This window comes from Talpa occidentalis, unplaced genomic scaffold (genome assembly GCF_014898055.3).
Source record: "Talpa occidentalis isolate TD23 unplaced genomic scaffold, MPIMG_talOcc4v2.1 talOcc4.6, whole genome shotgun sequence".
NCBI lineage: Eukaryota > Metazoa > Chordata > Mammalia > Eulipotyphla > Talpidae > Talpa > Talpa occidentalis.
In genome coordinates, this window is record NW_023604972.1 from 84520205 (window position 1) to 84535139 (window position 14935).

The 14935-nt window shown below is 38.5% G+C and overlaps 1 protein-coding gene across 7 annotated transcripts in view; it reads left to right on the plus strand.

Moving 5' to 3' along the window:
- Positions 1-14620, plus strand: part of NLN (neurolysin) — an 85093-nt gene extending 70473 nt beyond the window's left edge. For all 7 annotated transcript variants that reach the window (XM_037529209.2, XM_037529210.2, XM_054688472.1 and 4 more), the window contains 2 exons: positions 540-676; positions 10446-14620. In XM_037529209.2, coding sequence (XP_037385106.1) covers positions 540-676; positions 10446-10580 — 272 coding nt within the window. In that variant the 3' untranslated portion in view covers positions 10581-14620. The remainder of the gene's footprint in view (positions 1-539; positions 677-10445) is intronic.
- The last annotated feature ends 315 nt before the right edge of the window (positions 14621-14935 follow it).

Genomic DNA, 14935 nt, shown 5'->3' on the forward strand with positions numbered 1-14935 from the left:
TAGTAGACCACACAGCAACTTGATGCCTCAGTCTACTTTGACAAAATCCTTTTTAAAGTGGCTGTAAACGTAAATTGAATTGATATAAGGTTTTCTAAACTTTTCAAGTTCTTTTTCAGTAATTAATAACCAACAATAAATTCCATGCTGACATATTTTAAATATAAAAGAGATGTGGCAGAGAATAGGCTTAATAATAATAAAACATTTGTAAAATACATACATGTTTAAGGGGATCCAAACAAACTGAAGAGTTCTGAAACACTGAGCTGACTGATGGGTGTGGACAAAACCTCTGAAACTGTGGTCAGGCATTCCAGAGCTTAGGGCCGAAACTGGCTCCGAGATTGAGCCATCACAGGAGAGAAGTTTGTAAACATCTTGGCCAAGGGCACACATAAACCCAGAGAGTACTAGAGGTGAGATCCTATCTCTCTCTCCTCCCACATCTGGACTCCCCACAGGGAAACCTTAGCTAACTGATGACCTGATAACTAACATTTGCTATCACATTGATTGAAATGTTTATTTCTTTAAAGGCACAAATATGCCAGCTACCTTTGGGCATTTGGCAGGGGGATATGATGGCCAATATTATGGATATCTCTGGAGTGAAGTGTTTTCCATGGACATGTTCTACAGCTGTTTCAAAAAAGAAGGGATAATGAATCCAGAGGTATTATATATTTTTTTTCCTTTTGTTAACTTTGTAGTTGCTCCCTCCCCTTTAACTTCTCCTGTAAAATATTTATTACCTCTAGATTTTAGAGTAAGAGATTTGGTAACAATTTTTGACTTTAAAGTCTTGCATCTTCTCAAATTATCATACATCATTAAATTGCAGTGTACAAGTGATTAACTCTAATTCTATAAGTTAAAAAAAAACCTCCTGCATTTTCTTGCTTATTAACATTCCAATACATTGCATAATTAAAATTCAAAGCTTTGTTTATGCTTGTGAGCATTTATAGCTGCTAGTTTTGACATGTGCCATACAGTTTTTTAGTTTTATAGGAGGTTGGGAAAGAAAGGTAAACTTCTTTGATACAAATGGCCTGCCTGTGTTTTGATATTCTCTTACACACTTTCTTTATACATTTTCTATGGGAGACACCCTTTTTTTCTGTGGCTGACATACCCCACCTACTGCATAGTTTGTAACCTAAATGCCTTTAAGTAATTTAGGTGCTTCATTAACCTGAGCCATTCCTTTCCGTGTACAGTGAATTGACTGCCAAGTGGCTGCCAGCCAAAACCTTCCTGAGTTACAGTCCCATGGTCTTCACTCTTGTTGAAGACTCAGCTGTTCGACTATTTCTAGGGCTGATGCATATTCCAGTGTGTTTTTCATTCTGTTTGATTCAGAAATTAGAAGAACAAATTATCAAAATCAAACTCTGCTTACTTCAGATGACTGGTTGGTACTCTGAACTTTGTTTCTGGGTTGCATGGTGTCTTGCAGGTGTGCACTAAGATACATTGATGTGATGTAGCCCATCTCCGCCTCCAACAAAAACACCCTCAGGACACCTACGTTCTATAGAGTAGCCTTTCCAGCTACCCCATCTTCTATCCGACCCTATCCAGGCTATTAGGTCCCTTTAAGCTTCCTTCTATTCCAGCTTATTTACAATGCTCAACAACTGACTGTTCTCATAAATACCCTGACTTCTGCATGATCTGCAGTCAGTGCCAACCCTGGATTCCTCCACCATCTCACTCAGAGTCGGTGCCCTTGAGATTCAGCATGTCCTGGGAGTATTGTATGACTCCATTAGCATGCCACTACAAAGTCATGCTGTCCAGCCTGAACTTGACACCCAGTGTTAATCTGTAGTCTTGCTCTACTTCCCTTCTTGAGTTTCTCTCAAGTTCCCACTCTCTCCCTTCTCTCTCAGAAGATGATCTCTCCTCCCCACTAAGAAAATTAAGATTATTGAGTGTGTATGTTCATCTTATATTCTCTTTCTTTATTTCAATACTTACCTTCTTTCTTCCTGTCTCAGAGGTAATGTCACTAATACCAAGTCTTACTGGTTTGTCATCTTAGAAAAAAATCTGCAGCCATTGCTACTGACTCTAATAAGCCTAAAGCTTCTACTCAGTTGCTCTTACCTTCACAGCCTAATTTTTTGGTGTAAGAAATAGTCTTTGCAAAGCTCTGCTTCCTAGAGTTTGCCTCCACCAACTGAACTGGAAGTTACCCTCTCTGCAGAGTTACCACTGATGACCCATCACCAACTCCCAATGCCATCATCTACCTTTTTTAGTTCCTGCTTCTTGTCATTCCTCTTTGTTCATATCCTGTAGCTTAACAGTCAGTCCCTTCCTTACTTCCAGAACTCCCTGTGTCAGCCAAATGTGTGTGCTCTCTTGGGTCTTTCTACATTCACAAATATATTCTTCCTGTTTCTTCTACCTAAAATATATACCTTCTTTATTGATTCCTTTCAAAAATCCTATCATTCTTAAAGGCCCTACTCAAATGGTCACTCATTTATGAAATCTTCCAGATCTGAATAAAAAGTAGCCATTCTCTGAACAGAGGAGTGGACTTGGGCATGAGTGAAGGGCCTCCAAAAGCTTTTTCTTATACCTGAAATGTTTAATATAACTATTGTGCAAAGTGATGAAAAGAATAGGTTATAAAATAAACCACAGGATGCAAATATTTATTTTAAAATGTACGTTTGGTAAAAATATATACCAAAATGTTGTTGATTGTTATTTTAGGGTAGTTTGTCTATGAGTGGTTATTAAATTTTTTTCTTTACTTTTTATGGAACTTTTCCTTATTTTTACATAAAGCGTGAATTTTTTTTTACTTTATTAATTTACATGTTACATTTTTTGGATTTATAGTATACAGCACTTTGATATATCTATATATTATGATCACTTTACATCATTATAGTATACTATTCTTATCCCATGGATTATTGTAGAAATCCAAAAACAGTGTTTAAGAAACTAGAAATATATTTGTCCAATTATGACATCTTAGTAACTTACTAACTTACTCCCATGTACTGTCATGGTGGTACAGTCCCTCTTTGAGGTACTGTACATGCCGTACAGTACCTCCTCTGTGCTTCCACTCACATGACCATGTCTCCATACCCCCTACTATTACCTCTTCTCATTCAACTGTCAAGCTAGCAGCCCAGAGTACTGATTTCAGTGAATCCCAAGCGACTTGCAAAACCAGGAGAAGCACTCACATGCCCTCACGTGCTTCTGTGTACATCCTTATTCTCTAACTTCAGAGCTTGGCTGGCAGCCAGACTGCTCTTACTTTAGATAGAGGGACTTGGATGAACTTGGAGATATATAGATTACCAACAGCATGGAGTTGTTGCCCTGTGAGGTTAGAAACAGTTTTCACTTTTACTAAAGTTGGATTCAATAGTGCTAGATATTATTACTCATATTATGCCAGGAAACTGGCTTTAACTGCTTCTTTTTTTCCCCTATCAAATACTCTGGAATATCATGGCATTTCTTGACCTCCTGCTGTCACAGAAATAGTGAATTTGATTTCAGTGACCAAAGGAGAATTGTTTGCTCCCCTCCCTCACACTCTTCACTTCAGGGGCGAATACTGGAACTGCTTTTAAGTAGCCATTTTATTCTCCCTTAGGGTATTCTGTTTAGTTGGTGTTGTTTTCAATTTCTTATTATTTTTATAGATATTTACTCTAAAATAACACCAGATTTACAAAATTCCAATACCCACTTATAAAAATTTATACTTGAAACTACAATCCTGTGCTACAAAAACCTTAGGTCATTATTGCAACTATGTTGTAATGAGCAGAAAGATTTTTTTTTTTTTTATAGAGGCATGTTTTATTTATTTATTTGTTTGTTTGTTTTGTTTATACATGCACTGGGTACAGTCAGAAGTGCGGGAGGGTGAGAGAATTCACCAGAGCCAGAGCGGGGAGCAGAGCAGGCAAAAGGACCGAAGTACACTGCTGAGGGGAGCAGTGGGCAGCAGGAGAGGTCTGCGCGCCATGTGGGACCCTCCTCAGGTGGCCGGGGAGCAGCCAGGGATCGAACCGGCGCTGCAGAGGCTGCGGGCAGCTTTGCAACCCAGCGCTCAACCGCTGTGCCACCGGGGAGGCCCCAGAAAGAATTTTTTATAGTATAAATACTGAATCAGATCTGAGGTCATGGGAATCAGAGCACTCACAATACATCACGCAGACTTTCTTGTCTCAAACTCCTTACCCTTCCTGATATGTACTTGGATCGTATTGAGAAGATGAAAGGGTGGCCTACTGAGGAGTCAGTACCTGCTATTCTTAGTCCCCAAGCTCTCAAGAGTCAGAGGGTGAAAGATCACATATTGTCAACATTATTAATGATGGCTATTAACAAATATACCATCTCCAGATCTTCTCTTTTTAACCTCACCATCCTGCTAATAATAAGCCCAGAGTCTGCTATTTTTTCAAATATTAGCAAGTGGAAATCTAGAAAGTGTGCAACTCACTGGAAAAGCAATAAGGGAACTGCTTGGAACTAATACTTTTCCGACGCGCTGTAGTGGTTCTTCAAGGATATCTTCAAGGTCACCAAATGGAATTTCAAAATCCAGCAGCTAATCATAGGGTTGAAAGGAAGGGGGCATTTTAACTAGGGTCATTTCTTTTTATAAGGCAACTTCATTGTGGGAAAATTTCCTAAGAGGTAATAGACATTGTGGATTCAAAGGCAATTATATTGTTAAGCTAGAATTATCTTCCTCCTCTTTAGCATTTAGAGAAATTGCTCAGCTTTGTTTTTTTCATCAATGAAGAAGAAATACAATCAAGTATCACTCTGAAAGGAATACCCAGACAGCAAGATAATTAAGTGTAGCTATTGCGTCTTCATCCATAATGCCATCAAAAGCAGCTAGATCTGACATGCACTAACAGACACAATAACATGAAGAATGTTGGTTAAACTTAAAAAAGAATTACCTGACCAAAAAAAAAAAAAGTGTAATATAAAGCTAAGTGCACTTCAGATAGAATCATAGGCCCAACTTCTGCTATAATGTGTTGCTAAGTAAAAGTATGAAATTTCCTCTTCTGAAGGTTCTTACAAATGGATTAACTACTACTGTGACTCTCCAGATGTACCATCCCAAAGCTGATTTTCCTTACATTTCAACCTTTTCTGCATTTTGGGGGGTTCTCTGACTTAAGGGACAAAGGAAGGAAATGGGATTGATTTGCGACCTACATTCTGAGTCTTGAATCCCAACCAGCTAGAAGCTATTTTCTTCCTTTGTGTTTCTACACTCCTTTATGCTTCTCTTCTTAGAAGTCCTAATAGTGGTCTTATTAGTGGTCTATTTTCTTAGTAGAAACTCTGTAGTAGAAACTGTCTTATTCATCTTTGTGTTCATTCTCTGCTCCAAAACTTAAATTTAAGGATTATTGTTCCTTATGGGTACCTCTTCAGACTTAACTGATAGTTCTCCCCATCGGCTTCTCCTCCTCTGCTTGCCCTAATACACATAACTGCTAAGAGTCCTTTTTTTCCCCTGACCTGCTCCCTCTTCATAAGTAAATATTTTCCCTTCAAACTTCACAAACTGAAATTTTTTTTTTTTAATAGAGGCATGTTTTTTATTTATTTATTTGTTTGTTTGTTTGTTTTGTTTATACATGAACTGGGTACAGTCAGAAGCGTGGGAGGGTGAGAGAATTCACCAGAGCCAGAGCGGGGAGCAGAGCAGGCAGAAGGACCGAGGTACACTGCTGAGGGGAGCAGCGGGCAGCAGGAGAGGTCTGGGCGCCATGTGGGACCCTCCTTCGGTGGCCGGGGAGCAGCCCGGGATCGAACCGGCGCCGCAGAGGCTGCGGGCAGCTTCGCAACCCAGTGCTCAATGGCTGCGCCACTGGGGAGGCCCCCACAAACTGAAATTTTGCTTAAGATTTCTGGAAGGCCTCCTCCATTCAATCAAGAATTGACTTCTTGTTTCTATCTGTTCTTGCTCCTATCTCCCTAACTCCCAGCACCAATCTTTCACTCTCTCCCTCCTTCTTTGTTGTCAAAGGTACTCTGTTTCCACCTCCACAACCCCACCCTCATAGAAAACAAAGGGTGTGCTGTTGGGAAGGAGTTGACAGATGGACTATGGAAGGGAGGGTTTCAAAGTCCACTTTTAAAGCTGGCTGGTGGAAATATTAGGTGCCTGGTCATCATCTGTCCTCAGATGGTTGCGCTTTGCCCTCATAGCTGTGACTCAGTGTACGAATGAGACAACTCTGGCTTGACTCCCCAGAGCTGATCACAGTAGAAAATAGGGAAAGAGGAATGGAAGGCCGTGAGAGCTTCTATGTGCTGCTCAGAGATGCCAGATACAGCAGGAAACCCAATCTGTTTCCCATTTATATATTCTCATTACTGATAGATGGGCATCCTTTATTCAGATAATTATGATTGCTCTTAAAATATTACCTAAAATAAAGGCTACATTAGCTAAAATGAGTACCTGTCTCTCCTACTTAATATTTCTACTGAATTATATATTCTATTTCATACCAGTAGTGGAGATGAAATTTCTTGTGCTTTGTTAACTTTTATTAGGAAACAGAGCTAATTTTAAGGAAATGCCAAGCCAGAAGTGCATCTGTTTCCATGAACTGTATATGAGTAACTAAATTTAGGGGCAGTGTGAAGGAAATGAAATGAAAGAAGGGATACTACTAAGGCTTATGGAATACCACAATATTCCAGATGTTAGAGAAAGGGCAATGTACCAATATCATCTCTTCTAATTCCCCTTAAACTGAGTGAGATAGGCATATTCCCATTTTACAGGTCAAGGTCACATAGCTGAGGGTGAAGTCCAGATTCAGATGTGGGTCTGCTTCCAAAACCCCTGGACCTGCTTTAGAAAACATCAGTGTGAGAGAAGACTTGCACAATTGCCAAAAGACACATAATACCCTTCCAGGATTAAAAACCACAGAGGTGACTGATGCTGATTTTCCTTCACAGAAGATTTTTTATCATGAAAACTTTCAGGGGTTGTTGTAAGAGCTTTTTTCCCTGCCTTCCTCACAGTTCAAGTTTCTTTATTATATAAACAAAGTGGAATCATTTATGGCAAAGACTCCTTCCACCTGTGGCATATGCCTCCCAGACATGGTCTCTCACCCAGATTGCCCAGTGCCTTCCTAAAACACAAAAATTCAGTTACCTTTTTTTTTTTTTTTTTTTTAAGAAAACCAAGATCCTATTACCAAAATGGCTCTTAAACTCTTCTCCAAACTTCATTGCAAAGGAAATGAAACTATTAAAAGACCATTGCTCTGTAATTCAGGAAATTGAATCATCTTGTTTGGAGCTCTAGCCAGGGAGGACTTGAGCTGCACTGAGCCACATATTGTGAGACTAAACGGTGCGCTGCTCCACGGTGACTTGCTCACACAGAGGAGGCCAGGCTGGCTCTTCAGGGCTCCATTAGCTGCTCGGTGCTTACTTCTCTTCAGCCTAAACTTGCAGTTCTCAGTGCAAAATGAGAGTACTTTTGTCAGATGTCAGCATTTTGGATGATATACTTTTCAAATGTATTAGATTTTCGTAATGTTCCTATAACCGTGGACTAAAGTGTGTCTTTTACGTAAATAATATTCTCAGACCCTGATGACTAAGAATTTCTGCAGGTAAATATTGCAGTTAGATGATGGGTATATGTGGGCACTTTATGCTCTTATCTCTACCATTGCTATGTCTTCTACCGTTAGCATATCTCATATAATATATACTACTAGTATATATTTTTAAATGTTTCCATAAAAAACGGTTTAAAAATCATCCTGCAGTTAAATTTAACTCATTTGAGAAGTTTTTCCTATATTGCAGTCTTTCTTTGCCCCACCCACTAATTTAACTCTGGCCAAATTTAGGCACATTAAACAAAGAAAGAAAGAGAAGGGAGGTAAATTGTGGTCAGGCCTAAGAGCTCTGACCTGAGACTTCTTGGAATAATAAAGTCTATCCCAAGGTAGCCATCACTCACATCTTAGGTTATAGATTGTTATTGTAATAGTGCTTGAATTGCTACAGATCAAGCTGGAAATGACAGTGCATTTTTTTTCCTAAAAAAAAATTCAATCTAACTCTAAGAACCCATTATCAGAGTTTTGGAGAAGTTCAATATCAGTGATTACAGGCCATCCCTTTTTAAGAAAATTTACCCAGACCTTGTAAATAAGGCCACACAATTACTACATACCTCTTCAATATCATATTAGAACATTGTGTAACAAGCCTTCTGGAATCCTCTTTTAGTCTAGTCTCTGAACCTGTACAATGTGGTGGCCTGTGGGGCACTTGAAATGTGGCCAGTGCAGCTGAAGAACTGAGTTGAGATGTACTGAAAATGTGAGAAACACTAGATTTTGATGGCATGCAACAACAAAAAAAAAAAACCCTCGGTTTCTTGTACAGATAGATGTTGAAGTGATAATATTGTAGATGTACTGCTTTAAATCAAATATTTTATTAAAATTAATTTCACCTACTTGGAATTTTTTTAACTTTTTAGGTAATTCCTAGAAAATATATTTTTTTTCTTAAAGATATTTTCTTTCTCACCAACTTTTTTTTGAAAAAAAGATGTATTTATTTATATAAGAACTGAGTACAGGCCAGAAGCACAGGAGGGTGAGAGGATTCACCAGAGACAGAGCGGGGAGCAGAACAGGCAGATGGACCAAAAACACTGCTGAAGGGAGCAGTGGGTGAGACAGGAGAGGTTTGCCAAGCTATGTGGGTATCTCCCTGGCCAGCCCGGAATCGAACCTGTGCTGCAGAGGCTGCGGACAGCTTCACAGTGCTGCGCTCAACCCTCTGCACAACTGGGGAGGCACCAATTCCTAGAAAATTTAAAGTTATATATGTCGCTCAGATTACATTGCTATTAGATTGTGCTGCCCTAGAGTTTATTAGAAGGTAACTTTGACTAATTATTTATTCCTAATTAGGGTTGAGTCTGTGAAGTTAGATGTTAGTCTGTAGATGATTAACAGATGATTTCTACATATAGCCAAAAGATAACCCCAAACATTTTGAATAAATCACCCTGTAAGACATTAAATCATTTTGTGTCTAAGTTGGTAGATTTCAGTCAACCATGTTTTATTTTCCATAGCAGTTTGACCAGACTTATTTCTGATGATTATACCAGGCAGAATCATTGTTATAAGTCAAAAGTTAAATTGCTTTTGTCTCTGCAAATTTTCTAGTTAGTCTTATACTCAAAAAGATTGTCAAAAAAGATTGTTAGTGGGGGCCTCCCCGGTGGCGCAGCGGTTGAGCACTGGGTTGCGAAGCTGCCCGCGGCCTCTGCGGCGCCAGTTCGATCCCCGGCTGCTCCCCGGCCACCGGAGGAGGGTCCCACATGGCGCGCAGACCTCTCCTGCCGCCCACTGCTCCCCTCAGCAGTGTACTTCGATCCCTCTGCCTGTTCTGCTCCCCACTCTGGCTCTGGTGGATTCTCTCACCCTCCCGCGCTTCTGACTGTACCCAGTGCTTGTATAAACAAAACAAAACAAACAAACAAATAAATAAATAAAACATGCCTCTATTTAAAAAAAAAAAAAAAAAAAGATTGTTAGTACTACCGATCAAAGGATGTCATGGATATAAATTTGAGAGTGTTACTCTGTGAACTATTTACCTTATATGTAAGTATATTTAGAATTGTTTCATTGATGTGTCAGGCCTTGCTTCCCTTAACATGGTAAAAAGCAAGTAAAAATATTGAATTATACTGATCTTGGATTAGTTGTTTTCTTTCACTTTATCTGCTCATGTATTTAGGTAAATAAAGGCAGAGGAACTGTGATATATTTTTAAATTCCAGACCCAATCCCCGAAGAAAACTTTTCACAGATTCCTATACCTAATGTTAGGCCTGCAGAAATGCCTTACCCTGTGTCATGGTAGACGTGCTATTGTCCTCCACCACCACTCCACCCCTGACATAAAGATCAGGGCTTTTTTTATGAGCCAAAGCCATTTTGGATATGGCTGTGCCACTATTTCCAGGTACGTGGGACCCCAGTTTATAACCTTCTTGAACACTTATGTGGCTAATCCTTTTGAAATTACATTTAAGGTGGGGTAATAAATAAGAAACAGTTATCTATCCCATTTGTCTCTTCTGTCTACTTGCCACATTATCAACTCACTGCTGAGACTCTAAGGAGAAGGACAGTACTAAGGGAGAGTGCAGAGGACCGGAAGTCTAGCTCGAGATCACTTAGCTACCAAAGTAAATAAATATACAGAGCTGTAGTTAGGCGAAAGGGAATATCCAGACAGAAAAGCTAAAGTTCCTTTTTCTTCACCCCTACCCCTTTCTCTGTTACATCTAGATATTTGGAAAATTGCTATAACAATGAATTATTAGGCTTGATGTTTTATTTTATTAGGTTGGAATGAAATACAGAAATCTAATCCTGAAACCTGGAGGATCTCTGGACGGCATGGACATGCTCCAAAATTTCTTGAAACGTGAGCCAAACCAAAAAGCGTTCCTAATGAGTAGAGGCCTGCATGGTCTGTAAACTGGGGATCTTTGGTAGCGATCCATGTCTGGAGGACAAGTCAACATCGCCATGTGTTGCTGGCCTGGAAACTGAAGGGAGTTTTGCAAATGAAAATTTAGATTTCTATTGACTTCCTTTTGTTTTTTTATTTGAAAATACAGATGTAAATGGAATTATAAATACTGTGACTTAAGAAAACCCATCAGAAAATGGTTGTACTATAAATTTCATAAAAATGAATTTGATTTCTTTTTATAAAAGTTTCATATGAATGTAATTTGATTTTTTACTATTGTAATCTAGATAATGTAAGAGGGCTAAGAATTTTTAAATTGAATCATATACATTATATAATTTGATCCTTCTTATATCTTGAAGTTTTCTACTTAGGATTTCTGGACTGATAAATGAATCATCACATTCCTCTGGTAAATGTTTTCTTGGAGTCTTGCCATCAACTTTGACTCTGTCTCGCAGTGACTTGTGACCCCTTTGCGTGCATACCTCAGGGCCGGGGGATTGTGCCTCGGTAATGCATTTATCTTTGTATTGCAGGCCTCATGAGTCTCAAATGTCTCCCACACTTAAATTATGTTCCTCCATTTGGATTTGTCTTTTCTGTTGAAAGTAACATCAGAGAGTACAAAAGAATTGTAGGTTTTAACTGAAACTGACCTAACATCTATTTCAGGGTTTTATATCTTGTATCAAAGGTTCATTTCCACATTAGCATATAAGATTATCAGACTTTTGGCATATTTACGAATTAGAACACTGAAGCAAGTCCAAGGATATTTTTCTCTTCTCATTTTTGTCATAAGGCACATAATACAGTTATGTGCCTCCTTCAGTGCCCACCTTACCCAAAGGTCCACTTGGGCCTGTCACAAATGGCTGTTGGAGTGCCATGGGAAGAGAGCTGAGGTGCTGAGGCACAGGAGAGTTCAGAATCTCTAAAAGAGTAGTGGATTCTGGACAGAAGTGTTTGAGGAGAGTTGCTCCCAAGTGTTCTATACGTGCTTCAATGCAGACATGAGGAGGAGGCACTTCAGTAGCCCATTTTGTCTGCCAAGTTTTATTTTAAGTGAACCTTTGAATCTCTGTTTGACTCTGTTAACCGTGGTTCTAAGTCCCAATCACAGCAGACCAATAAACTCATTATACTTATTTTCCCTAAAGGAATCTACTCAATAAGGAAACAGGATAATAAAAATTTTCTTTAATTACAAAAACCTAAACTTTGTGTGTGTACTGCATCAGTCATTCATTTGTTCCCCAATAAAGTTCGATTTTGCTGGCCAAAGACAAAATTAGAACTTTTCTATTTTCCAGTTGAAATGAACATTGTGCTAAATTTAAAAAAAAAAAAGCATTATATTCTTTTATGGAATTATAGAACGCAAAAAAAAAGTCAAGAACTATAGCAACAGAGAAGAAAATTCTAAGATTGTTACTGCCAAGCAAATACCTTAAACATCCCCACGAAATCCTACCCTCCCTTCTGAGACAATCGCCTGGCCCTTCTCTCTCCCACACTCACTGAACAGCTCTGCCTCCAGTCCCCACAGCTGTCTTTTTGGTCTGTCTTAGCAACCTGTGGTACTTTTCTTGTTTTTCCCCAGACTGTTAATGTTCTCCAGTTTCGACAAAAACTCTCTTCAGCTTTTTCTACTGTCCAATGTACCTCCTTAAAAGCAACTTATATCATTTTAAATCTTAACTTATTTCATATGAAAAAAACTAATACTTGGTGTGAAAAAGGCTGCACACAATAAAGTTACATTATTATTTACCCAGAAGAATGAGCTCACATTTCTTTGATGCTTAGTGTTGAACTGAAATGCATAAGAGAACAAAAGCACTATGTTATTCTTTTTTATTTAGGGTCCACATTGAACACTTAAAATTACCCAAAAAGAGCAACAAAATCAAGTACTCACTTAAAAAAGGTCTCTAATATAATTCAAAACCAAGGGCTTATTTTATTAAGCCTTTTTGAATGCAGCCATCTACCTTTCTCATCCCCCCCAGATCAAAGCATAAACTGGCAGGTTCTCTAAGCAGCGGCAAACTAAGACAATTGTTACTGGTCAACCTGCACTTCAGATTTATGGACTGAGCCACATATAAGAAAGTCTCCTTTGGTTATTGGTCCAGGATATTTTGTTCTCTTTCAGGTTTTGGAGGTCTTGTGTGTTGCTATGGTAAGTTGTTAAAAATTTTACGTTAATATCAAGTAGGCCTGATTCCTGAGGGTTTAATGTTAAGATGCTACAGAGAAGAGAAAGAAAAATCCTGATGTTATGCCACCTAATATAGAATTTTTTTCCTCTGGTACAAATAATGATGTTACTTAGATAGGTATTATCACCTGTGCATTATATCAAACTCTTGCCTTTCTAAAGCTAATATAATGAAATTTGGCCAGCTATAGCTTATTAGACATGAAAAACTACATTGTGTAAGAGGACTAAATAGAAAAAATTGTTCTTAAAAAATATTGATATCATTTTGTATTTGCACTCTTTATTTGCCTTAACTAGTAGGTAATAACTTGACTTTCTCCTTTACCATTTTGTCTTTAGACTTTGTGTGTGTACTGATCCTGCCTCCCCAGTCCAATGGATCAGCTGGTTGGTTTATGACCTTTTTTTTTTTCCCTATCATGCACATTAAGAATTTTTTATGCTCCAAGGAAATGCATTAAAATACTAATCCCCCAAATCAGGTTTAGGCATAGTTAACTGAATCCCAAGGAGTATTAAAAGAGAAACCCTATCTCATCTGAATAGATGCAGTGACCAAGACTTCATTCTCCCCTCAACAAAACATTACTGCAATTATGTGTATCACATCAGAAATTGGATAGCTCCTCAAAATTGAATATGCCTTCTCTTGTGAATGTTTGGTGAAAATAGAAGCAAAAAAGACATACATGCTTTTATTTTCCTTGAAAAACAGTCAATGTCCAAAGCTTATTTGTCTATTCATCTTTAATGGAGAAATTTCCACTGAGAACACCCATATAGGTGATTTTCTAATACCGTATCAAGATAGGGTAAAGGTTATAAAATCTATATACTAGATTAAAGTAGCCTTATCCAGCATGCTTACAAGGTTATAAATATCTTGCAAAAAAATGTTTTGAAAAATTGAGCTAATGTCTCACATAGCCCTCTCCAGTGAGTGAGTCTTGAGTTTTTATTTGGTTGAATTTCCTAGTAATTGTCTTTCCTATTAAAATATAGGCTCAATGTAACCAGTTCACTATGTATATAAAAGAAAAGGGAAGAGGTAAATATGACATAGGCTCCCTGTTTCTGGTCACATGAGTTGACACCCATGTTAGCTACTTATTTGTCTGAAGATTCACCTAAAATTTTACTGCCATAATAAAGGTAACCTGTCTCTAGCATTTGTCATCAGAGAAACTGTATGGCTAATACTAGTTTAAGGGAATAGTGTTCACTAAAGCCAGTAAAACATTCAGTATCTCTAACTGACATTTTTGCTGTGTTGGAAGATATGGCTGGATAATCATTTGTCAGGTAGATCCTAGTTATTGAAACAATTGCAGTGGCGAGTAATTATTCACATAAAACCGAGGAAAATTCTCAGTCCTTTGGATGAAGACACAAAAAATTTCATAGATGATATTACCAAAATGGAAGATAACCAAGCTGAAATGGTTAATTATGATGATGTTGAGATTTTAAATTATTTCGGTGCTGACAAATTTAAGATGAAATTAAATGTCTTCCATTGCCAAGGTCAAGGAAGGGGAAACTTGACTACTTGATAGTGGTACTCAGATAAAAAGACCTAGCAGGGCCTCCCCTGGTGGCGCAGGCGGTTGAGCACAGCGCTGTGACGCTGCCTGCAGCCTCTGCAGTGCTGGTTCGATCCCCAGCCGCAGGCGAGGGTCCCACATGGTGCGACAGACTTCTCCTGCCATGCCTGCTGCTCCCTACAGCAGTGTATCGTCAGTCTGCCTGTTCTGCTCCCCGCTCTGGCTCTGGTGAATTCTCTCACCCTCCCACGCTTCTGACTGTACCCAGTGCTTGTATAAACAAATAAATAAATCTTAAAAAAAAAAGTGTTGCTAGTTTTTTAAAAAAAAAAAAGACCTAGCAGTTTCATTTTACCATATTCCAATATAAATCCATAATACAGCACACCTGGGGAGGAGAACAGGAAGAAAAATCTAAAACTTTGTATGAGTGTATTGATAGAAGGATGTGTCCAGATCAAAAGAATAATCTTGCTGGACTCTGATGTGGTAAGATCAACCACAGAATACTGTGTTCCATTCTAGGTATCACATTCAAAGCAGTCTTTGAACAAGTATTTCACTGTTTGGAGGCACAGGAGTT